Source organism: Phalacrocorax aristotelis, chromosome 1, assembly GCF_949628215.1.
Source record: "Phalacrocorax aristotelis chromosome 1, bGulAri2.1, whole genome shotgun sequence".
Lineage (NCBI taxonomy): Eukaryota > Metazoa > Chordata > Aves > Suliformes > Phalacrocoracidae > Phalacrocorax > Phalacrocorax aristotelis.
The window spans coordinates 211937556-211962972 of NC_134276.1; the positions used below are offsets into that span (position 1 = coordinate 211937556).

The 25417-nt window shown below is 44.2% G+C and overlaps 1 protein-coding gene across 1 annotated transcript; it reads right to left on the reverse strand.

The window, feature by feature from the left end:
• Positions 1-3428: 3428 nt before the first annotated feature.
• Positions 3429-23308, reverse strand: DHTKD1 (dehydrogenase E1 and transketolase domain containing 1). The gene is made up of 17 exons (XM_075081584.1): positions 23120-23308; positions 21176-21331; positions 20198-20409; positions 18197-18391; positions 17610-17879; positions 14367-14538; positions 12631-12829; positions 11488-11800; positions 10347-10431; positions 9540-9679; positions 8999-9149; positions 7665-7771; positions 6419-6583; positions 5946-6028; positions 5029-5198; positions 4420-4505; positions 3429-3951 (listed from the first exon to the last, which is right to left on the reverse strand). The coding sequence occupies exons 1-17, from the start codon at positions 23280-23282 to the stop codon at positions 3850-3852; spliced, it is 2769 nt and encodes a 922-aa protein (XP_074937685.1). The 5' UTR covers positions 23283-23308; the 3' UTR covers positions 3429-3849.
• Between the last annotated feature and the right edge of the window lie 2109 nt (positions 23309-25417).

A 25417-nucleotide genomic window follows, 5' to 3' on the forward strand; every position in this document is an offset into this window, starting at 1 on the left:
CTTCATTTTTTTTCTTGCAGTCCTACACTTCTCTCTGAAAATCCTGAACATCCACCGTAACTTCTGTCACTACCTCTGCATCTCAGCCCACGCACCACAATGCACAAGTGCCGTAACACTTCCTCTCTTTCTAGTTAGCTTTTTTACTATCTAAAAGTACATACAGCTTTATTTCTTTTTGCAATGACCCACAAAATTCTCCAGTTCAAGGACTGGGACCTGCTCTGTTGCCCACTCACCCAACTTGCACACCATTTCATCTGGCACTTTCCGGAATTAGGTTTCCTGCTCTCCATTGTCAAGCAGCACCCACATCCAGGGCTTTCACAATTTCTGCTTCTTTTCCAAAATGCTTTTTTGCAAAAGGCTTCCAGCACTCATGCAGGGAGAGCCAAGTCTGCACACAGAGCAGAGCACAGCACACAGACCAAAAACAGCCTCGTGCACATCCAGAACTGGTGGGAGAAGCAGCGTTAACCCCCAACTCAGCAAGTGCTTTTGCCTTGCTCCTGTAGCCATTGTGAAAGAGCAGCGTTCTGCAGGCAATCTGCATCAGTGATACCACAGAGAACAGCGCTGAAGCTCTCCCGTCCTTACTCCAGCATCCCTAGGGCGCTCCAGGCACAGCAGCACTGGACCAGGCGCATTTAGCCAAGCAGCACCAGAGAAATAGCTGCGACTCCATTGGGAGGATAAAATAGGCTCGGAAGGCTCCAGCATCCTTTACTCTGTCAGATAACCAAACCTGCACAGCCTCTGTGCAAGCGGTGCATTGGGCTTAGGCTGCCTGAAACTCCACAAACAGGTTCTGTTCTTCCCTTGTGCGTACTGTCATAGTGAGAAGTGTGGGTTTATGTAATTTTATGCAGCTTCCAGTCAAGGCTGATGATTGTGCTCTACAACTTCCTTAGCTACAGCCGCAGCCAAAGCAATGTTACTCTTCAGCCTCCTTTTTCCACTTACCGATGTGGAGGTTCTTTGTGAGCAAAGCATCGGGAGAGAAATTGTGGAGAAAGTACCCAGCACAACACAAGCAACTGTTTGGGCTGAGTGTCTAACAAACTGAAGTGTACACCCCAAGTTATACCCCAAAAAATATAACCATATTCCTGTAAAAGAACAGCTGAGGTTATTAGATATTCTTGCTGGTTTTAACCAAGCGGACAGGTAGAGCTCCAGCTCTTCTCAGGAAAGGCAATTTCAACCTGAAAGTATCTACTGCCCGGGGACCACAGCAAGAAATCCTCAGAAATCTCCGATCAGAAATTTAAACCAGAGTACATCTGGCTTACATCAAGCTATTCAGAATTCATAAGAATTTGTGAAGTTTGCTAGTGATTTCATGATCACTGTGTGATTTCATGTCACTGTGATGGATATGCTAAAGAAGTCATGTGAAACAGACTACAGAACAGAGATTACAGAGGTTAATTCTGGGTCATATAGAGTTAATGAATGAATGTGTGAATTAATTAAGGTAGAACACCAAAGTATGCTTCAGAGACACTGTTGGAAACTGCCCCAGGTGACTGTGTACCCTTCCTCACCTACCACGACTTTCTGCCTGAAGTGCTGGATTTGGTTAAATCCCACTTTTTTCTTTTCTAAAGGGTCTTCGGCTTGTAGAGGGTTTGGTTTGTTCACGCATGTGCCCCCAGATAACTCTTCAGAGGAGCAGGGAGGTGCCAACTTCATACTGACAACTAGACTGGAAAGGGAAAATGCTGGGAAAAATGCTGTGGTGATGGGAGCTGCAGTGGGGCAGCTTTTACCTCCCTCCGCCATCTGGCTTCATTATTCTCCTGCTTAACCTCAATGTTCTGGTCATTTAACCTTTGCTTCCCAATTAAGACTGATTTCTTCCCTGTCCCCACATGACGGCTGAGCTGAAACCTTCCCTCAGGGAGCTGTGTGGCCAGGAGCTGGATGCCGACTGCTGGGGTACGGAGCATTTGGCTACAGAAGCATCTCTGCAGTTGGGAGTGGTGAGCAGCCTGGGAACAAGCAGGCAAAGGGGTTTTGTCGCATTTCTTCTAAACACATTAAGTTGAAGAAATCACACAAGCAGAAGGGAAAGAGCAGTGGTATAACCAAGCCTTCAGGGAGCCCTAAGAGATCACTTGTGCAGCTCTATCTGACACACCAGTCCACTAAATGGATGCAGAGCTCGTTCATGGTGGAAGGAAAAGACAGGATTCCGGAGCAGCCCTCTCAGGAGGAGCTGTAAGAGGGGGAAGACCCGTGGTCACTCCTTGCTTGTGAGTGCTAAAGCTGAACTCCTTTCAGTCAGTCCTTTCCTGCTCACCTTTTCTTGTTGCTGGCATAAAGGTGCATTTTGGGAACTTCTTCAAATGTCTTCAGTATCTTCAATACCTGTAGCTGTTTGAGCTCCTTCAGAAAACCTGGCTGATTACCCTCCTGTTCTGTCTTGTACTGCTCCTCCCTTCACTGATTTCTTCTATAACCTGTTCTATTAGCACACCTTTTCATAGCAAAGTCTGTGATACCTACACTGCAAAGAAGAGTTTTTGCTCAGGAACATCCCAACAGGCCTCTAGCTGAGGACCTCCCCCAACAAAAAAACAAACCCCAAAAAAGCCATGATGTTTGGGGTTTTTTGCTACAGCAGATTTTTTTGATGTGCCCCTTCAACCTCCTAATTCTCCCATCTTTCTCCCACCTTCTGGTGTATTTGCAAGAGGCCTCATTATTACACCTTTCAGCAAGTTGTCCCTCAAGCTCTTTGCAGACTGCCTTATTGCACTTTTCTGTTTAGCTTGCCACAGTTTTTGACTCTTTTCTGTTGCTCTTGCTTGGTCACAACTTCAGCCTTCTTCCAGCATGAGCAAGATTTTGTGTGGGAACTAAGGACTGCTGAAGGAAGAAACTAAGCAGAAGCCAGCCCTCAAAAACAGGCCACATTCACGAGCCTGGGACTGGAGAAGAGATGGCTTCTTAAATGCACTTCCCTTTGGCTTTACTAGTGAAAAGTTAGAAGTTCCTTGTCAACACAGAAGACTAAACCAATGGACCAATTTAACAGTACAATCTTGGGGTTAAAACCGAACAAACAAAACCAAAAGAAACAACAAACTAGAAGGACATGGAGAAGAATTTCCCAGGTAGGAGGTAGTGTCCCCATTCAGGCTAGCCTCTAGAATCTGCCTTGGCCTCTACAAAATATGGTTCTAAAATATGGCACAAGCCCTGCAGCTTGCCTTCCACCTGCAAGCTTGATGTGAAAGCACTGCTTCTCCAGGTGAGAGAAACAGCAGTGCCTGAAGCCTTCAGGAGCCATCTTGCAAGGCCCCCCCAGGAATCCTGCTTTAAACAACTCAGGTGTCAAGAAGAGCACCAACAGCTCCAACTGATTTAATTCCTGGCCCATAGGAAAAGAAATGAGAAAATCCACAACACACTGCTACGGAAATGGCTCATTCCCAGGCACAGGGAAGCATTTATTCAAACAACCAGCACTAACACTTCTGTGGAAACAGAAACTGTTTCCACACAGGCACCATCCCAGGGAACTGTCCAGTGAAGGTAGGCAGTGTGACACAAGGTATTTTACAGCCACCTCACTGACCTGTCCCCTGGACTGGATTTTTTTTAGCTTTGAGAAGATGTTTAGTAGAAAATATTAGAAGAGAACACAAAGTAACAGGTATCAACCCACATCTTTAGGTATTCCCCTAAATGAAAAAATTGCTTCATCATTACAGAACTTGTTCCATTCTTTCTTCCCATTTTGGAGAATTAAGAGTCTTAAGGGTCTGTCTTTTGTTGTTCTTCACAGGAGGAGGCACCAAACACGACTGACAGCAGTCTGTCAGTCTGTCCGGTGAAAACTTAGATAAATGTGTTGGTAAGAATGTCTTCCTGCTGCTGATGGTGCAGGATTCCAATGCCAACTGCTGGGGCTGGTAAAGGAGGTCTGCTCACAAGGCGGAGCTGAAATTTGAGTCAGGAGGAAATGATTAATGATACACAAGCATAGGCTCACATCCTGAGGTCCTCTGATGCCATGGCAATATCTACTGGCAGATAATGGGCAGCCCCAGCTGGAAGTAGTGCAGGAAGTTATCCTCCATCTCCCAAAGAGCATGGCTCCAAGAACATTACAGTGCACAATCTGCCAGAGCCAACAGCAGCTTTGGATTCTCCTCCTACTCACTTCAAGCATATTGTTTCCTACCTGGGATCTTTCATCATCCTGTCTACTTAGACTAAACGCCTCGTAAAAGAAAGCTCCAGTCCTGCTCATCACCACTAAACGGTGCCATTAAGAGCATAAGTAGCATAAATTAGAACACACATTTATGTATCAGGCTGTTTTTTGTGCAAGCACCACAGAATTTTGCATTCAAGGAGAACTTAAAACTTCATTTCAAAGACTAAAACACCATGGAGACATCTTACCTTAATCCCCAGCTGCTTTTCAAACCGTGGTGACACAAAGGACCATGGACCCATATTCTGTGGTTCTTCCTGACTCCAGATGAAGACTAAAGGAATTATAAGGGTACATTACAAATGCACATATTTACCTTTTCAGCAGCTCAAGAAAAACCAGGTTTTTTCACCTGTAGCACCTCTGCCTTTTTTGTGTTGGCACTATCTTTGAAACGAAAACTTGCCAGAATGAATTCCCTTGTAGGTCACACGTTGCTGAAGTCAAACTAAAAATAGGTCCACCATTAAGGCATACCGTTGGTGTATTCCGCTTTTCTACTGACATTTTCAAAAGCTACTTAAACGACTGGACTGCAAAGACCATGCAAAAAAATGCCCCAAATGGTTCACTCTGGTATTTAGTAGTGCTTTATGGAAGGTAACAATAGCAGAGAGACAAGTTCTGTCAACACAAGTCGTAAACATTTGTTTTATCCCACTCCAGAATCATGAGACAAATGCAGGGGAGAGCAAAGAGGAAAAAGCTACTACAACTCTCCATCCTAAAAGACAGGCAAGAGGTTTCGTTCAGTACTTTGAAAAGTCTAGGAACACAAAGGTAAAAAACACGCTGACCTTTTGCACGGCTGTATTTGCTCAACTCTTGCTGTAGAGCTTCCAGGGGGAAAGGACAGAGTTCTTCAAGTCTCACAATAGCTGTGTTGTGCTGTTTCTCTCCTAGTGTCTCTCTTTGCTTCACCAGCACATAGTAATGCTTACCAGAACAGAGCACCACTTGGGTGACGCTGAAGAAAAATAGGAATGTTTCCAAGTCCAGTGTTTTACAGAAACTCTGTGCAAAGCCATTTCACGCTTTCAACAAAAACAACCAGCCAAACTTTAAAGACATCTTTATGAAGCTAAATTGCTATCCTAGACCATCTTTTCTTTTCTTTGCTTTCCCTTCCCTCCCTCTCCCCTCCAACAGTTGGCAAACTAACCTTTGGGCTCAGTTAAGTCAGAGCCCAGAGGTCCTGCTTCTTCAGTAATCCTGGGGAAGTTACGTTACAATGAGATTCACCTCTCTTAGCTTTAACTATATAAAAATTAAACACCTAGTCAAAGCTAGTAATCTATGCACTCTCCATAGAGAATAAACCAGAGAGCGAAGGAAATAACTCCAGAGGACAGTTCTCTCCCATGCCCAAGAGGAACTGCCTGCTGGAGATACACAATACCCTCCCAGCAATCCAAGAGGTCCTGGCTGCCTAACCTTACTGGAAAAAGGCAAAGAGATAAACACCATCCTTTCTGCCTCACCATCCCACTTAAAAAAAAGCCTGAACGCTTTACAATTATGCAGACATCTACACTAACTACCAACAAGTCAGCAGAAGAAAAGGAGAGAAACAAGTAAAACTAAGTCACCCACCATAAACCAACATTTTTCCCCTAAAGTCACCTCTTTCATATCACCTCAAACTTCAGCTGTTAGGTAGGAGGAAGGGACAGGACATCTTTTCTGAGCTTTTCCTCTAAGAAAGTAGAGCTACCTTTTAGGATCTACTGCAGAGTCACCGATGACAGGCTTGAAAGTTGTCCTTGGGGCCATTTCTTCAAGACTTGATACAGCAGCCTACATGGGGGACAGCTGGAAGTTACCAAATCTTGCTCCCTTTTGCCTCAGGCCAGAGTTGGGAAGAGGATACTGAGACAGGGTTTTGGTAAGTAAAAAAGATAGTCTTCCCTCTCCCTCTATTCCCATTCCTGCTGATGAAAGGTGGGATGATAAGATTCCCAACAACACCACCAGACCAAGAATCAACCCTACTTCTAGCCCACCTCCACCCAGCTTTAATCCTCAACCTATCCCATGCCCAACAGGCAAAACCCCATTGATTTGGCCCCAAAATAGAGATCAGAGAACACAGAGGAAGACCAAAGAAAAAGCAGAAGAGAACACAGAACAGGAGGAAGAAAAGGAGAGGGGAAAAAAAAAAAAAAAAGAAAAAAGTGTTCAGCTTACAGGGAGCCTGAGTAACACTTTGGGAGAAGCCACAATGAGAGGTTTCCTGAAGTTTCGGACCATTTGCCGCCGGAGTAAATGGAAATACTGTGCTGGCGTGGTGGGATGCACAACTGACATGTTGACCTGGTCCCCATCAACTCCCTCTTCTGAGCTGTCACACATCTATGTAAGGGAAACACAGGCAATACCTTGTCAAGAAGCAAGCACCGAGCCAAACACATGAGACAGAACCCAGACATGTAAGGCATGCTGACTAGTATAAGAATAGAAAAGCAAATATTCCAATTCAGACATTGATTGCAAAGGAAGAACAACTTCAGAGGAGAAACTGCTTTAGCATTTAACTGGCAAGACCATATTTGAACTGCCTCCTTCTAGCACGTTGTCACTAGGGCATGACAGTTCTTCTAACAGTGGAGAGGTCATGACTACTTCATCAGAGTGGCAGCATCCTCTAAACATGCTGCAAAACCCTCCCTAAGCCATTACTCAGATGAAAAAGCTTTCATTGACTTACTACAGTCACAAGGGCACAACAGTGGATTTTTTTTTTTTTTTTAAATGAGCCACAGGTACTCTAACTGGTATTTAACAGTGTCCAGCACTCTGTCTGATCTGTGCCTAGGGACAGATCTGTGAGTGGTTCACTCAAGGTGGCTGCCTGTTCCAGATGCCAATTCCCAAAATGTCTTCTTAAGAAGTGCTCACGAGAGGCCTGCTATTCGCAATTCAACAATTCCATCTTGCTACTGGACTCGCTCTGTGGTACAGTGATGTTGCTGAGGAGCAGCAATCAGAAAAGAGACAGCAGGCAGTACTGAGGCACGTCCCACCAGGGCTGTTTGCAGAGGGCACATGGCCTCTGCACTGTGTGAATCTCAGGTTACAAAATTTCATGTTACCACACACCCACTTGGGCTTGTGACAGAGGTGCAACAGGAACAGCAAGCATTTATTACAAGGTTCAAACTCTTGGGACCAGAGCTGTTGTGGCAGCGTCTGAGCCCAAACTGCTTCCTCACCACTTCCAAACCTGCACCTTCTCATCACAGGCTCCCTTCTACCTCCACTTTCAGCCCAGCCCATTCCTATCTCATCATGGTGGTATGATCCTGGTATGTCTCCAGCTTCTGATGTCATCAGCAGGTACACCAGGAATGGGGCATTTTGTGGCAAGACTCCCAGAGCACTGACTACCAGTGCTGTGATGGGGGACATGTGAATGAGGGGTGCGGCAGGGTACCTGTAAGAACCGTTCCATCCGGCAGGATGAGTGCTCAGGGCCTGCACCATCATAGCCATGGGGGAGAAGAATTACTATCCCGCTCTGCAGAAGCCATTTGGCCTCACCTAGAAACACACAGTGAGGAAGGAAGAAAGAATGATTCCCACAGAACATAAAGCTGCAAAACACATTACTTTGCACAAACTACTCAGGAAAAAAGAACAGGTAATTTCCACATCATTAAATACAAGCCTGAAACATGCTGCTGGCATTTTGCCACGGATTCACAACAACGAAACAGCACACTTAAGATGATCTGAAGTCTCTGAAATTAGCACCTAACTTTGGGTTTCCAGAAGACTTAAGCCTCCACATGGAGCATGTGATATGGAGAAGTTTTAAAACTTACTCTAAAGCTTCACCACAGTATACAAGAATCCTCTTAATGGAATTGTCCTCCTGACTAACAGGGGTCTTCAAAAGTAACTCTCCAATGAGCAAACCCCTAACTGTAATTAATTGCTGTTTTCTGCATACCTTGTTGTTTGGTCCCCTGTAGGCATGACCCAGGCAGCATCCTGTGAGCCAGTCCTAGTTAACACAGCAGTGCTAGCCCCAGGCTAGTTCTCCTGGGCTCCATCAAACCTCCTGTGCTGTTTGAAGGATTACAGTCAAATCCAGAAGGTGATTCATCCCAGCCTCAAATACACATTGAGGATGGGTGGGATATGAGGGCCTCTGAATTTCCATCTATGATTATGGAGGGAGTGCAGAGGCCTAAGTGAGGCTAGATGCCAAAATTCTGGATGCTTACATACAAGGAATCCCACTCTAAAAATCCATCTTAGCATTTTCTCAGCATGTTCCAGCTCAGAGAGGTCTTTTCGCAACATCTGAGCACTCAGAAAAAATGCTAGAGTTAAACATAGAGGCTGGTTGTAAGGCGTTGTTGTGGGTTGATTTGTTTCTTTGAAATAATCTCTATTTATCTTCCATGTTACTCCACTGATTTTTCATATGCCTCACGAAGTAAAGGTACAGCCTAAAAAGCTATTAACTATATATGCACACAGTAAAAATAAATAGCAGGGGGAAAGAAAGGCCATTAATAGAATCAACTGTCCTTTCAGAATGACTGTCTTCTGCCAAAGATGGGGTCTTTCCTTTTAGATGGATCGTCTTCAGAGACAAACTGCATAGAAGTCAGGACCACACAGGCAAGCTCACAAGATTTCGTGAGAAAACAGAATTCTTTTCTCAACACATTGCACTTTTAAAGATAAAGGATTTTCTAAAAATAGACTTACTACATATGATTAATTTTTAAATATATTAGCTCCTTGTACACTCACCTCCAGAGATGAAAGTGTCAAATATTATCTGGGCTCCATTAAAGAAGTCTCCAAATTGAGCTTCCCAAATTGGCAGTAACTTAGGGCTCTCAATACTCATTCCATATTCAAAACCGAGCACAGCTTCTTCAGACAAGGGACTGTTACTCACCTAACAAAAGGAAATTGTTGGGAGGGGTGGGGGAGGAAGAAGACAACCCAAGATTAAGAACCTTTGGAACCAGGCACATCAGTGCTAGGCGCACTGAGGACACGCGCTCCTACAGGCAATTGATGGTCATCTCTTTTTTTTTTTTTTGCTTTTGAATGAAGACGCTGAGGGGAAAAGAATAATAGCTGATCTCTCATGGAAAATCAAAACCCCTTATTAAATTCATAAAGAGGGTAACTACAAAGAACAGAGGTGCTCTGACAGTTTTATGTCTCTGTATTTGGGGTTTGCCAGTTTATACAGGCTACCTACATATCTCAGCAGCTTTAAAATATGCTTTCTGCTTCAGCACCACTTGAAGAAGGTCATGTTGTGGGCCACAGAACCTACCTCTAGGAAACCCTGCTGGTCTGGTGACATATGATTCAGGGGAATGTAGGTATCATCTGTCTCTTGGCAAACCAACATTGCATGTCGTTGGCTAAAGGTTCCTCTGCCAACATCTTGTCCACTTAGTCTGATATTAAACCCTTGCCAAGCAATAAACAAAACACTGGATTAGTAAGTCATGTAAACAGAAAGCATGCAGGACAACAGCCCCCCACTGCTGAAATATTACTTCTTTTGTTAAGTCTCTTCTTGGACTTCCCCTCATCAGCAACATCAACCCCAAGATGGAATTCTTAACCAGCAGCAGCTTCAACTCACAAGCACAGAGATGCTCAGACATTTCTCTTTTATCCTCTCTGCAGCCAGGAATTGTTTTGCGGTAAGTAGCTCAATTTACTAAAGCAAGCTGCAAAATAAGTGCATTCTGTATCATATGTAAATGGAGATACAAATTCAGGCTAGAGAGGAGGGAAAATAAATTGCAGCATGATACACACTGTAAGAGGTAAGCGTATGGGAGGCCCCACTAATGGCGGCCACGTTGCTCACGTGCTTAGTGCTAAGCACCAACTCTTTGGGCAGTGGGAGGGATCAATTTTTTTTAAAGATATTTAGTAGTCAATCTACAAATATTGGTGACGTACAGGATTCATATTTACCTTCCCTTAGTACCATGCAAATGCAACTTTTCAAATATATACATCGTATTAATCTTTGGACTTAGAATCACCTAAAAAAGACTGATGCTGTACTTCATTGCCATCAAAGCAAAACTATTTTATTGTCTGCTGTCTATCTGTCTCTTACCTTGGCTCAAGAGGGAACCAAACGCTAAAGTTTCGGCTGTTGCCCAGTCCAGCTTCTTTCCTTCCTCCATTTTTTGAACTCTTGACTAAACAAGCAAACAACAAGGGAAAGTTACTATTTCGCCTTTTCCCATTTGTAGCTCTTTTAGTGGCACTGATCAATACTAGAAGCTAGGAAAAAATTAACACACTATAGAGAGAAATGCTGTATTCCTGCAGCCAGCTTAGGTCGGTTTGGAACACACAGAGTCTTATTTCAGCACATCCTGAAGAAGGCTGCCCTGCAGACCACAGAACCATGGATGACCCACATGTTCACTTACCAGTCAAACAAACTGTGGATCGACAAATTAGAACTTAGTCTGAAACTATTAAGAATCTTAGCACAGCACAGAGCGTGCTCTTGACAGACTTTTGATTTGTCTGGTTAGCAGTTATGAAAGACAGCGGGTGTAGGTATTTCAGCCTCCAGAATTCTCCCCTGTCCTGGCTGCAGGACTGCAGACAAACGATCACACCCAGCTGTGTTGTCCTTGTCTTGGGCTGGAAAGGCAGAACATCCATCTTCTAAAATACTTAACTCATGGCTTCGCTGGCTGCCAACTAGACACCTGCGCATGGTCATCATTCATCAACAGGAAACGTTCACAAACCCAAGCCAGTGCAATTATTACACAAACTTATGAGCTATCAAAAACTGACCATCAAAGTCGGCCACATGCGTATGCTTATGTTTTATATATAAAACATGAACACTCACTACTGGCTTCAGAAATTGTTACCAAGTTCCTGATTCATTCTCTCACAAAGTACTCATTATAAAGTATATAAATGATAGTAATTTATCATAATAGTTTTTCTTATTTGTAAAAATAAAATATATTTTCTTTTTTCTTCATTGCAACAAAATATTGTTGAAATTACAAAATTAAGGATATGGTCAGATTTGGGGCAGAGGGCATATCTTTCTTCAAAACTAGAGGAAAAATGGCATAATCTCAGCCTTGAAAGACAGAGCAAGCTGCCCTGCCTAGAGAATACTGTAATATTCTCCAACTGGCAGCCACACTGGGTTTTGTTTTTCCTGTAACGGGTCACACCTTTGAGCAATGGGACTAGAAGCATCATTATGCTCTACTGACCTGTGCGTAGGTCTTCAGAAGATGGTGGTGTACCTGGAGTTCTTCAGGCACCTCTACAGACTTGACTCCAATAAACTGCAGAAGGGGTACAGGCATACCTGTGTCCCAAGTGGTGATTTTAGCAGAAGGCTCGACAAAGCCTTTCCAGTGAGCCTGCAGGTTGGTAGGAGGTGGACTATACAAAGTCATGTTGGCAAGATGATCATTCAGTTTAGAATAATATGTTGTCTTTATCTCAGATACTTCGACCTCAGTCATGAGCCCAGCAGCTATTAGGTGTTCCGCATATGTGTCTGGGATACTCTTCCGGGACCTGTCAGGGAGGGAATCAAACCCCATAGACATTAAGCCTGAAAACAGTGTCACTGCAGAACAAGGAAATACCACCTTACTACTGTCAGGTACCACGGAAAACTAAATGGTCCTGGTGCATTACACTCATTTGCATCAAGTCTGCTTTTCTCGCACTTCCAGAAAGATACAGCCCTTTATTTTAAAATAAAGTGCCTATAGGTGGCAGTTACAGGTAACAAGTCAAAAAAACCTCCCAGTTAGACTGACTTTGTGCTAGCACGCATATTTTCTTCCAACAAATTGACAGTAGGATTTCAGTATTAGCTGAGAATCAAGCCTCCATCCCATAAATGCTTCACCTGAAATACCAGAATTCACTGGCCAGTAAATTTTCATGTGTATTTTCCTTTGGGGATAAGGATGGAATCTGAATATGTTTAAACACTAATAAAGATGAGTCCGCACTGGAACCAGCAGAAGCAGGCAAAGACGAGACAAATGTCATACTGGCTTCCTGCCCATTCTCCTGCATTATCTACGCTTCCCTCTGGCACACAGAAGAAAACACTGCCTTCTGACTGCTAGCCATCATGGACTTAAAATTCAAGAGTTATGTGCAAGATGGTTCTCCAAGGCACATGTTCAAGAACCAACACTAGTCATTACCTTCATTAATACATCATCATCAGACTCACACCTTAGTCAAGGGCCGCTGACAGTGTAGCTACACTTAAAGACTTGTTGGTATGTCAAAGGATCTTTGCTATACAGAGACTTCCACTACCGCAGGAGGCAGTACTGAGTTGGTGTAGACGTGCTGGGTTCCCCCACCGGGCATGTTACCCTTACCTGATGATTTTGTACATGCTGGGGTTGGTGAAGAACGGCTCGTCAAGTTCATTGTGGCCCCACTGCCTGTAGCACAGCAAGTCTACTATTACATCCCGGCGGAACTGGCGCTGGTACTCAACAGCCAGTCGTGTGGCACGGACAACTTCTTCAGGATCATCCCCGTTCACATGGATAACTCCACATCCAACAATCTTACCTGCCCAGGGATTCAAAACATAACAGCAGTAATCACTCTCAACCCCTTCCAAAGAAAGCAGACACACCTGCTCTGCTGAAAACTACAGACAGCTCACATGAAGTGTATTTAACAAAAACCAATCTACAAAAGATGCTCTTTGTGGTAAGAGTGGGAGTAAGGAGTAAGGAGTCTTCCCCAAGAGAAAGTGCAATTAGCCCAGCCTGTTACATCTGTCACAGTTTGAGCACAACTTCTTTACCAGCGCTAGATTCCCAGAGGACTTTCTATATGCAGTTCCTACATCATCTTTATCTGGATGGAAGTCTCTGGGGAATGGGAGAGAACTATTTGCTTGCTTCCCTTTCAGACAAAAAACAAGTTTTGTTTCCTTCTTAGCCTAAGCTGTCACTACTATGAATTCATACAGGCCAGGAACAATCTTATCCCTTGTTAGTAATCATCCTATCCATTGCTTCTCCAGGCACAATGGTCTCTAAATTAGAGAGAACACTGCAAAATATCTTAACACCCTCCCCTGTATGACAATTTGGCTGCAAATCTTCCTCCTGTACTTTGTCTGCCCAAATTCTAGGAAATTAAGATGCTTCAGCCATTCCTGACCCATGCCAAGTTTCCCTCCCTAGCAAAATCATGAAGCTTAAACAGGTAATGCCCTGCTCCTCATTGACCAGGTAAGAAGAAATGAAAACACACCCAATAAAAAAAAAATCAAAAAACACCACACAACACAAACTTGCCCAGGGAAAAAGTAATAGTAACATATGCTACCGCCTAATCAGATTTTCAGATTCATTAAATCTACCTGTTCAGTTCGACGAAACCATAAGACAAATACAAACACTTGATGGTATGTCTTAAAAACATGCTTGAGTATATTTTTAATTCTAGAAGACGTACACACGGACACCAACTACTACGTCTGTTATCTTGCTGGTTACAATACATCTGTTTATCACTAAGAAAGACCAGTCCAAAACAAAAGACTTCAAGGTTAAGCTTAGAAATAGCACAAGGCTCATCTTTCAAAACTCAACAAGGTCACCTGACCACAAACAAAACAGAAAAATTAAGGAGTATCTGACTTATAAATCTTGCTCAGAAAACACACTGCAGTGATTTTTATTACGTTTAATAAGATATATTTAAAATACGTCTCTTATACACTCCATCACAATATATTTTTTAAAGCTGTCAAGGACATGGCAGAAATTAAATTAGTTATAAACTTCACAGTAATCCTGCAAGTATTTTACAACGTCCTGTGAAAATGTGACAAGATTTTCCCTTGATATTTAGCCTTTGCCATAAAGCACAGGGCATGTTTGTAGCATCTGAACTTTTCCCAGTAGGAGGTGATAATCAATAATAATTTTAATTTCTACTCTATCATGAAAATGGAGATAGATTAATCTAGCTCCCCAGAGTCGACAGGCACTTGCTACAAAAAGCCCATCAAAGAGTATGTATCAACACTGGAGTTAAAACTCCTTTTTGACAAAACAGGCAACCTTCCTTCTGATTCAGGTGTACATACCAATATCACTACAGTACAGAGATGATCTTCCTCGCTCTGGAGGAGTGGTATAGCCCAGCTGGTTATTAACAATCAAATGGATGCTCCCACCAACTCTGAAATGTGGGAGATTAGAGAGGGTCAGTGTTTCAGGAACAATCCCTTGCCCAGAGAAAGCAGCATCGCCATGAACCTACATTAGGGAAGAAGATGGAAAGCCTTTATTAGAAAACGCTGGAGGAACAGAGAAATCAAACCTGTAATTCATTAAGCAAGACCTTTTAAATTAAGTAGGTGCAACAGATACAGTTTCAGCCCAATCCACTTCTTAACCCCTCTCAGACTACTGTTTTCATGACTTGACAGTTTATAGAGATAAGACTATAACACACGGTCATAGCGGCCGCCACCTGTACATGACTGCCTGATGTAATCCCTACCTGGAACAGACCTACATCTCTTAAAATTGACTTGCCAGCATATAGGTGGCTGCAAGGATCATGGCTAAAGCAAAGCTGCAGCAGTCAGTAGCAAGTCACTGGCCACTGAACAAAACGAAGCCTGTCACCACAGCATTTGGTACATGCTCTGCTGAAAGTTAAATGCTGATGAGCTGGGATTTATGCCTACTGCCACCTCACTACATAGAGACAAGAACAGACATGACAGGAGAAAAATAAAAGTGGAAAAGGAACTGAATGGAAGAATATAAAAATAAAGCTTTCAGAAGGAAATAAAACCTAAGTTCTTAGTCACATTTCAAAATTGCAAATAAATGTTGCAAGCAAAAAAAGTTTGGAGGCGGAGGGGAGGCGACTGTGGCATTCAACCCAGGTTTCCAAAAGGGCTAGAGATACTAGAATGAGTATCATCTAACATTTCAATGTTTTGAAGCTAGAGCTAGCTCTCTCTATTGATGAATTTCATCACAGCTTCTTCAGAATGCAGATGCAATCCTTTGCATATCAAAGTCACTATGCAGATCGATGCAATTTCTTATTAAGAGCAGATGACAGTTCTACTTTCTAGTTATGGGGTAATGGTTTCAAGCCTTAAGGGACTTTTGGAGGTGCAAGTACTCCTGGGAGAGAGTAGAGGTGCAATCAACCAGTGAAAACGCTGCACTGGGTTTTATAAAGTTCTAATACAGACTTTTTTAAAAGGCATCACAGAAAACCAAAGCTAACTACTCCAAGAGAGCCAACACAGCATCCCCACTCTACCCCTTACCATGCTACACTTGCTCCCGAAGTGTTGGGGTTTCACTTTTCCCTCTGGTTTCTTCTGCTGCCTAAGAAGGCTACGTATCTCGGTGACACCACTTGACTGAAGACCCTAGAACATCTGAAAGAACTTTATGGCCTCCAGTACATCCCAAAGCATTAAAGCCTACAGTGTGAATACCCAACTACACAAGATTCTTCATACACACCTCAACCCCAGAGGATTCAATTCCTGTGGGGCAGGTAGGATTTTCTTCATTCTAGAAGCAAGCTGGAAGGAAGGTCACCATCAAGTTTAATTCAAACAGTGACCCTGACAGTGGAATGTCAAATGTGAAATTTATTTCAGGGAGACCTTATTCTCATATTTCTGTTCAAATCACAGACACCAGTAGTTGCTGGATGTCCAGGAAGTAGAGTAAAGATATGTGAGAAGGTGAAAAACAAGCCACTCTTCAGCTGAGATGGACAATTAAACATTGCAGAAGTATCTATGGTAGTTATCCACACAAGAGTTTTATAGTCTTCATGTATTCCAAGCACACTGAAGTTCCAGAAAAGGTGATCTTTAGACCTTGGACAACTAGGCTCACCACTGACACTGGCACCTCATCTGATCGTTACTCTTTTTACCCTCAAGCTCCGGCACTCAGGCTAGTGAAAGGACAGAACAAATGCCAGAGTAAACCTCAAATCAGAGTTTCTACACTTACATTTCAAGAGAGAAAGTACTAAGAAAACTGAAAGCCCAAGGAGAAAAAACTTCCAAATCAAGATTCTGAAAGAACAAGTTTCTGCTTTCATCTTTCTTCTCAACTGAATGAGAGCAGTTACTAGTCAGAACTGTAAAAATTTGCCTTTTTTTAAAAGTCTAATTCTTGGACCTCCTAAAGACACAATCACGAGTAACGATGTGCACATTACGTAAAACGCTTTCTTTCTTTTGGGAATACTTTGAGTCAGTTGACTAACACAGAGGTGGCTAGCTTGGAGTTAAACACTGTCCTCCTCTACTGTGCAACCCTCCCTACCACTTACCCCTTCAAAAACCAAAAGTTAATTTCTTCTTGCACAGGGAGGGTCCGTTTATCCTGAAGAATATTTGTTTAAGGAGTCATAGTAGTTTCATTACTACACTGTGAAGATCTAATATTATGAGACAGACAGAATCTAAGAAGCAGTAATATCTTATCAAACTCACTGACACAACTGCACTGAAAGATGAGGAGAAGATGCATTGGGCAAACACTTGCATGCCCCAAAGCCCTTTTTTTTTTAAAATAAAAAAAAAGAATAACAAAACCCCAACTTGCCTCCAGGTTTCTCAATAGTTCTGCTTTTTCTCAGTATCCACATTTTTCCAGAAGGAAGCAAAACATTTATTTAACTGAAACAGGTCATCACTTCTACCTGTAACTTCCTCCATGTTTATCGTACTTGACAGGAGAACAGTTCTGCCCCAACTCATTTTTACTCCCAGCTTTAAAAATGTTTCAGAGATTGACTCACTTGTAATTTCCAAGTTGAATACAATGCAAGAAAAAAAATTATCAAGGAACTATCTAGGACTGCCTCCACAGCTATAAAAGACAGGTCAGGGAGTAAAAAACAATTCCAGCAGACTTTCTTCAACAGTACTATGATAAAACAACAAAATTCTAAAACCTCCTATATATTTTGCCACCTTGCTAATAGCTCTTCTCCAAACTCATTTAGAAGAAGGCTAACAGTGGTGGTTTAAATGTAAAAGTGGTCTGTGAGGAAAGGCACACACGACTCTCAATGCAGAGTATTATTAAAATAAAGGAAGGTATCATAATCATTCTTCAGAAATCTTAGAAATTGAATTGTTTAAATGCCAGTATCATCACATGTCACCTGGGAATCTTCCTTTTCTTCCTCTTTCTCCACAAAGCAAATCCCAGTTCTTGATATTCTACATTAATTCATTTTCATTTGATATTTCCATATACACCACTACTGTTCACATGCTACTCCAGGAAGTCTTAAAAAGATCAGTTAAAAAGTTTGAGTTAAATACCTGCAGGCAAATAACTTTGTCTCCAGGCTGTGCGGAGCTCTCTGGGGAGTAGTCTCCATCGAGCAGAGTCTGTTGCCTTCCTCGTGTCTTGCCCACAGCCACTGGATTGATTGCTTCTAAATGCGAGGGGTTAGGTAGCAAGGTGACGTGCACAGGCCTGTGTGAACCGAAGTCGAGATCTACAGAAGATGTCAGGTGGGAGAGAACATCCCCAATGGCTGCTGAATTCTCTGGAAACTCACTCAAACCACGCATCTTACGGAACATGAGCTGCATGGAAACAAATTTGGTTAAATCCCCTTTATGATTCATTAACACATTGAAAGGAAAACATTTACAGAACTGTATGCTCTCCTACTCCTAAAATTGAAAGGATGCTTCTGATAACAGCATACAAACCCCTTCATTAGAGTTCTCTTCAACAGTCTGAAGATCTGGCTGAGGTGCTGACAGAAGGGGAGTACATTCTCATACAGATAACTTTTTTATTGCTTCAGCATTTGCAACACAACAAACTTCTAAGGTTTTATTTCATTGCAAATGGATAAGGCACAGAGCAACTCTCAATGAGATTGTAAGTCTCTCACCTCAGGTGGAAGCTGAAGTAAACCTGTGAGAAGATTAAGTCTTCCGCGATGAGGCATCCCAAGAATTATATCCGTCACGCCGCTGTACGCACACATCTTGAACAACTCGTGGAAGAAACCCATCATGCTCTCAGCTCCTTCACCACCATACCGCTTCACCGTGGCAAACTTCGTGGCTAAGAAGTGATCAAACTCCTATTAAAAACAGGAGAACTTCAGTATTAGGCTATTTTTAGCAGAAGTCTTCTGTTTATAAAATTGAAATATTATTTATGTTTGTACCTTTAAGGCATACAGACCTAAGACCACCCCATGAAACTCTCAGCTCACTCTCCACCCACACAGTCCGAGAGCAGATGCTATGATGACTACAAGAAATCAGCTCTTATCTCCTCTTAGGCAGAAAAACATTGGATTGAGGACCAAACTGTCTCTAACATGGAAGGAGATGCATGAAGAAATATAACACCAGAACAATTTACAAATTCCTTGCTAGTTTACCTATTTTAGGTGGAAATTAAGGAGTGGTGTTATTTTACAGTATAAACCTTAAATATGCTGAGATTCAAAGTGCCAGAGAAACACAGTGTTTCATTTTGACTACTATTAGTCCGTAGAGAACACAGGTATAAGAATGCTTGAGAGGAAGAAAATAAATTAATCCATGTATTTACTTCACTTTCCTCTCACTCCTCCCACTTCACTCCATTCACCTACTCCTAGACACCTCTCACAAGTGACTAAGTTTTGGAAACACTGGAAGTGTCTGTAGTGTTCTGCAACTGAGGACTGAAAATAAATGAAGGCTGTAACTGAGAAGCCTGAGCCACAGCCAAAGATCTCAGCCAACTGCTGAACACCTTCTAGTTAAGCAACATTTAGTTCCAAGGAATAATGTATACAAAACTGATCACACACAGAAGACATTTTTTTTCCTGTCAAATTCTACGCTCCAAGTACAGTTCTGACCATATGGAAGTCAATAGGGCATCTATCAGTGTCCTGATTTCATCCTCCTGCCTCACTGCCAAATTCCTTTAACTGCCAAAGAGGCAAGAAAAATATGAAACATGCCATATGCTTCTGGTCAGTCACTGGTAAATATTACACTTAACACTCCTTCCACTAGGAGAACTGGGAACAGGGACAACTTCACCGATCCTGCTTTTCTACCTTTCCATCCTTCTGGGCAACAAAGGGAGAAAAGGGAAAAAAAAAAAAACGTAAATTTTTCACAGTACAGTAGTATTGGAATAAATCTTCTCTATACATTTTGCAAGTATATAAATCTTTCACTTCCTTACGGAATGCATTGAACAAAGCTTCCTTTGCTGAAAAGCAGCAAGTTTACCAGTGCTATATGGCTAACACCTCAGTCCAACTCTGTTTTTTTTTCTCCCCAAACTTTGAGAGACATCATGCTTTAAAGCTAAGGAAACAGATCAGCATGACAGTGAAAGGAAAACACAGACCAGCTGCACCAGAGCACAAAATTTCACAGCGCTCTGCCCAACCTCGCGTCCCCATCAGTAACATTTAATATAAGCTGTCAGGTCATTAGCCAAAGAGAATCTCACTTCTGAAGACTGATTACTCATGGATTTGTAGGGTCATTATTTGTGTCTCCAGACATTAAAGAATGAGTTACAGGAATATATATTATACTCAATATATGTTCTAATTAGTTCCAAAAGCCTTCTGAGTTTGGCTGGAAATATTTTCCTAGAAATAATTTCCAAAGTAGTCGACACAAACCAAAAGGCGTCACTATGTCGTTCAATAACAGCTGTTGAGTAAATACAGAAACAACCTTCCATGAGATTCCTACATTTGTGTATTGCACTTTTTCAGGCAAAACCTTGTACTTCTTCCTCTTGCACACCGTCCAAGCCTTTCAGGATAGCAATTTTTCTTTTCTGGCACGAATAATGTCTGGAGCAGTGAAGGGTTCATGACAGCCTCCACAACTCTATTAGAATCCAACTGTAGCGAACAAGGTACCTGGGACTCCAACATCAGTTTGCACAAGTGCTTTTTCTCTTCAGGTGTAAATGCTTCTTGTTTTAGCTCTTCAAACCTTTTAGCAAACCATTCTCTCTCCTCCAAAGTTGAAAGCTGGCTTGTTTCTATGGAAATATGCCCGCAGTATATATGGTCAAGGTAAGCCAACACATCCTCTAGGGAAGCCTCTTCTTTTCCCATGTTTAGAAGCCCTGGTGGAAAATAAATGTTGTTAGCGATTCTGGGGGACAAGGGGGAGGCACTAAGACCTAAACTGTTGTCTTGTGATTACATTAACTTTTTGCGCATACAAATTAATGCCTTGTCTTCCTTTAAAAACAAAACTCAATAAATTATTTTATAAGCACACTTCAGTGTTATTAATATGAGGACCTCATGCTTATTAGTAAGGTGCTCAGAATGCCTTTCTGAAAGAGTTTACCAGGAATGAAACTAAGTTGCTGGTTTTGTGACTCCATATAGTACTCGGTATCTTTTGGCTCAGAGAGATGAGCTCCAATCCCAGCTGCATCACAAGTAAATAAGCACCTGTTTTGCAGATGGAGAAGATAAAGCATGGAGAAGGCCCACCTTTGTTCAAGGCCACAGCGAGAGTCTAAGAGATGCAAGGAAAGACAAATCTTGACTTCTGCCCCAGAGCTCTGGCAGCTTCACTACAGTGTTAAGGATTATGCTAAATCATAGAATATTACAGCAACACAAGAAATTAATGTGTAACCTTAGTAGTTGTAAGACCAAGCAAAAATTTTCAAGGTTTCCAAAGACGCTAGAGGGTAGCCACTCATTACACGATGATTCCTGCAACAAACACGTAAGTAGGCCAAAGTTAACAATTTTCCGTCCAACAGTTCATTACTGATTGAACCACCACTCAATATTTGGCTCTTCCGCAGCAGACACAGCCTCTTAATAGATCACCTGTGAAGACAATTTGCTGTGATGAGGCTGCAGACTTACCTGTAGTAATGAGAGGCCCTTGAAGAACTTCAGCCAGCTCTTGGATTTCGGGTACCATGTTCATAACCGCTTGGCCAGCAAACAGTGGGTTTATTTTGGCTGCTTTGTGGCCGTGTTCAGCATATGCAGTTATTAAACGAGCAAGAGCATGGTCAACTAAAAACAAAAAGAAGGCAGAACAGTATCTCACACATGCTCATGTTTAATCCATTTACAGCACCAACACCAGAGTACTTGGTCCGTTAGTAATCAACAAGGTTCTGGCTGGGAAGATAGAACCTTTTTTAAGCAGCCATTTTCACCTTATCACCCCACAGCAGCTCCCATCAAACTGCTAAATCTGCTCACCCATCAAATTTTCAAGCAAGTACACTCTAGATTTCTCCCACGGCTCCCCTTGTATCTAGGCTCCTGCAAACATTCACAAAGCTACTTCCTTTTGTATTGAATCTCTTTATACCACGCACATACAACTTGAGAATGGCATGGTACCAGTGTGCAAAGTCTTATTTCCCCAACCGACTCAAATCATACTGCTTGTGCTTCCCTGTTGCTCGCTGGAATGACAGGAGGTCTTAACAATAACTCAGGTCCTACGACTTTAAAAAAAAAAGCCTGCATCTGCAGGAGCCACCAACCAACAGCATGTGCATGTGCTGAGCCAGATGTACTAAAAATTCAAGTATGTGGACAAGCTTTTTAACAAGACATCAACAACACACCGTGGCAGGCATTTCACTGTGAGATCAAACAGTTATCGACATATGCAAAACTTGACCTGCAGAAAGGTCATGCACACAGTGAACACATGCCACAGACCAGGTCGATAAACTGTACACCAGGAAAATATACTGCAAGCAGAACCTGCTACAAATTAATTGAATGAACCAGTTTATGACACATTTTTAAAGGGTGGGAAGTGTTTCAGCCTGGTAAAGGTGCAACACTGACAGATTCAGGTCTTCCAAAGCAATGCAATTTCTGAGACCACTTCATGAAGCTATTTCTCAGACGTCTGTGTTTCCATTGCCAGTGCTCTGCTCCAGCTATTACGTCCATGCAGCCGGCCTGTTCAAACAGGTCCTTTTCTCTAACAGGCTCTACGATGGAAGAACGTAACCCTAACGTCTCCCACAACACCCTCAGCAAGAAACCCATTTAAAAGCAACTTTTAAAACGTAATGTAAAAATATATTAACCCTTTCCTTGCTTAACAAGGAGGCTGCTTAGTGATGGGACTTGGTGGCCAGCAGCTACCAAACTGTTTTCACTCCTGCTTCTGTACAACAGGTTTAATTCCTCCTGCAGTCTCCTGAGGTGTTAACGCAGCCCCAGAATTTTCTGCTTGAAGTTACTTCTCTGCACTGTGAGCTGAGCTAAAAGCATCACAGTTATTGCTACAGCAGAGTTATCTGTACTTAACTAGTTCAAGGACAAAAATAAAGAAAAATCACAGGCACGTGGCATAAGTGCTTTTACGAGCAGTAACACGCTACAAGGGGACGTAACTGAAGCAACTTCAGGCGCTGACAGTCCCTCCGGGCTGCGGAGCCGGGCAAGGTGTCCGGAGGCTGCTCGGGAGCCGAGGCGAAGGGCTTTGCGGGCAGAGGGGACAAGCCCTGCCTCACGGCAAGGCCAGACCCCCCAGCAGTCGGGGGAGCCGCGGGGGCTCTGGCGGACGCCGCCCGCTCGGGCAACGGGAGCGTAACAGCGGGACGCTTCGGCGCCCTCGGACTTCGGGCCCCGCGGCCGCCGCCGCCGCCTCCTGAGGGGAGCGAGGGGCTGCCGAGCCGAGCCCGGGGCGCCGCTGCGGGGAGACCCAGCCTCGACACCGGCCGCGGACGGGATGAGCGGCCCCCGCCGCCGGGGCAGCCCCCGCCGCGCTCCCCTCAACCCAGCGCGGCCCCGATGGGAGCGGGGAGGGGGGGGTTGACGGTGTCCGACCTGCTTTGCCGCTCGCCCCGGCGCCGCGCACCTCTGCCACTCGCCCGCTCGCCTCTTTCCGTGGCTTGTAGCCGTAGACGCCCCGCTCGGTGCGGTACCAGCGCCGCAGACCCCCCCGCCACAGAGCGCAGCGTACGGCGCTCGCCCCCGCCGCCGCCGCCATGGCCGCCCCGCTCGCCGCTCCCCGCCCCCCGCCCCCGCGCGGGGTGTGGCCGCCGCTCCCCGCCCCGCGGCCGGAGGGCTGAGGCGGCCCGGCGGGTCCGCAGTGCGGCCGGGCGGGTGTGTGTGTCCCGTCAAAGCCGCGCGTCCAGCCTGGCTCTCTGACCCACCGATGCGGCCTCGCCTCGAGTGCGGTGCGCAGCTTTGGGCGCCATAGGACGTAAAGGATATAAACCTACTAGAGAGTGTCCAGAGGAGGCCACGGAGTTGGTGAAGGGTTTAGAAGAGAAACCATACGAGGAGCGGCTAAAGTCCCTTGGTTTGCTCAGCCTGGAGAAGAGGAGGCTGAGGGCAGACCTCAGCATGGTCTGCAGCTTCCTCACAAGGGGAGGAGGAGGAGGGGCAGGCACTGATCTCTTCTCTCTGGTGACCAACGCCAGGACCCGAGGGAATGGCAGGGAGATGTGCCAGGGGAGGGTTAGGTTGGGTATTAAGAAAAGGTTCTTCCCCCAGAGGGTGGTGGAGCCCTGGAACAGGCTCCCCAGGGAGGCATCACGGCACCAGCCTGGCGATATTCGAGAAGCACTTGGACAAGGCCCTCAGAGACATGGTGTGAATTTGGGGTTGTCCTGTGCAGGGACAGGAGCTGGACTCCATGATCCTTGTGGGTCCCTTCCAGCTCAGGACATTCTGTGATTCTACGATCCTTTCAGCCACTCCAGACGTATATTCCAGTGTTCTGGTATTTCCTATTAAAAGGCTGCCCAAATTTCCTATTAAACAGTCTCTCCTGAAACGTATCACAGTATAATTTTGTCTATGCTGGATCGTGGTTAGAGTGGGAAAAGACATAGTAACCTCATTGCCTCTGGAAAACCTACCAAAAAATGACAAGTTATAGAGAAAGTTTTAACAAAACCTAAAAGCTTCATCTAAAGTTTTCAGGCACCTGCGAACCACTTCCAAACACATAAAGGACAAGCAAGCCATCAGGAGTAGTCAGCGTGGCTTCACCTTGCCTGACCAATTTGATAAGCACCTGGAACAAAGTGACTGCCCAGTAGGTGAGGGAAGAGCCATGAGTGTTGTCTGCCTGGACCTCAGCAAAGCCTTTGACACTCTCTCCCATAAGATCCTCATAGACAAGCTGTTGATCAGCTGGATAAGCAGACAGTGAGGTAGACTGAAAACTGGGTGAATGGCCAGGTCCAGGAGTGGTGATCAGTGGTGCAAAGACTAATTGGAGGCTGGTAACTAGCGGTGTTCCCCAAGAGTCCCTACCAGGTCCAGTCCTGTTTAACATCAGACGAAACAAGACTGGGAGGAGGGGCTGATACATGAGAGGGTCATGCTGCCATCCAGAGGTACCTCAATAGGCTGGAGAAATGGGCTGATGAGAACCTCAAGGAGTTCAACAAGGAGAAGTGTAAAGTCCTGCACCTGGGGAGGAACAACCCCATGCACCAGTACATGCTGGGGGCTGCCCAGCTGGAAAGCATCTTGGCAAAAAAGGACCTCAGGGTCCTGATGGACACCAAGTTGAACATGAACCAGCAACGCACCCTTGCTGCAAAGACAGCAAATGGTATCCTGGGCTGTTAAAGTACTGCCAGCAGGTCCCTTCTACTCAGCACTGGTGAGGCCACACTGGTCCAGTTCTGGGCTCCTCATTACAAGACAGACATGGACATATTTGAGACAATCCAACGACTAAGATGATGAAGGGACGGGAGCACCTCACAAATGAGGAATCTGAGGGAGCTGGAACTGTTCAGCCTGGAGAAGAGAAGGCTCAGGAGGATCTTATCAATGGACGTAAGTACCTGCAGAAGAGTGCAAAGAGGCTGGAGCCAGGCTCTTTTCAGTGGTGTCCAGTGATAGGACCAGAGGCAACAGACACAAACTGAAACACTGGAGGCTCTGTCTGAACATCAGGAAACATCTTTTTACTTTAACGGCAACCAAGTCCTCAAACAGGATACCCAGGGAGGTTGTGGAGTCTCCATGCTTGGAGATATTCAAAAGCTGTCTGGACAACTGACTTTAGGAAGCCCTGGCTGAGCAGTGGGGTTGGACCAGATGACCTCCAGAGGTCCCTTCCAACCTCAACCCTTCTGTGATTTTGTAAACTTTGTGTGA

Bases quoted from the DNA above. Each gene is read 5' to 3' on its own strand.
- DHTKD1 (XM_075081584.1), bottom strand. From the start codon at position 23,282: ATGGCGGCGGCGGCGGGGGCGAGCGCCGTACGCTGCGCTCTGTGGCGG. The intron at 20,410-21,175 runs GTAAGTCTGCAG...ATTTTCCACCAG, and splicing joins AGGGCCTCTCATTACTACAG to GGCTTCTAAACATGGGAAAA. The intron at 17,880-18,196 runs GTGAGAGACTTA...GTTTCCATGCAG, and splicing joins TACTTCAGCTTCCACCTGAG to CTCATGTTCCGTAAGATGCG.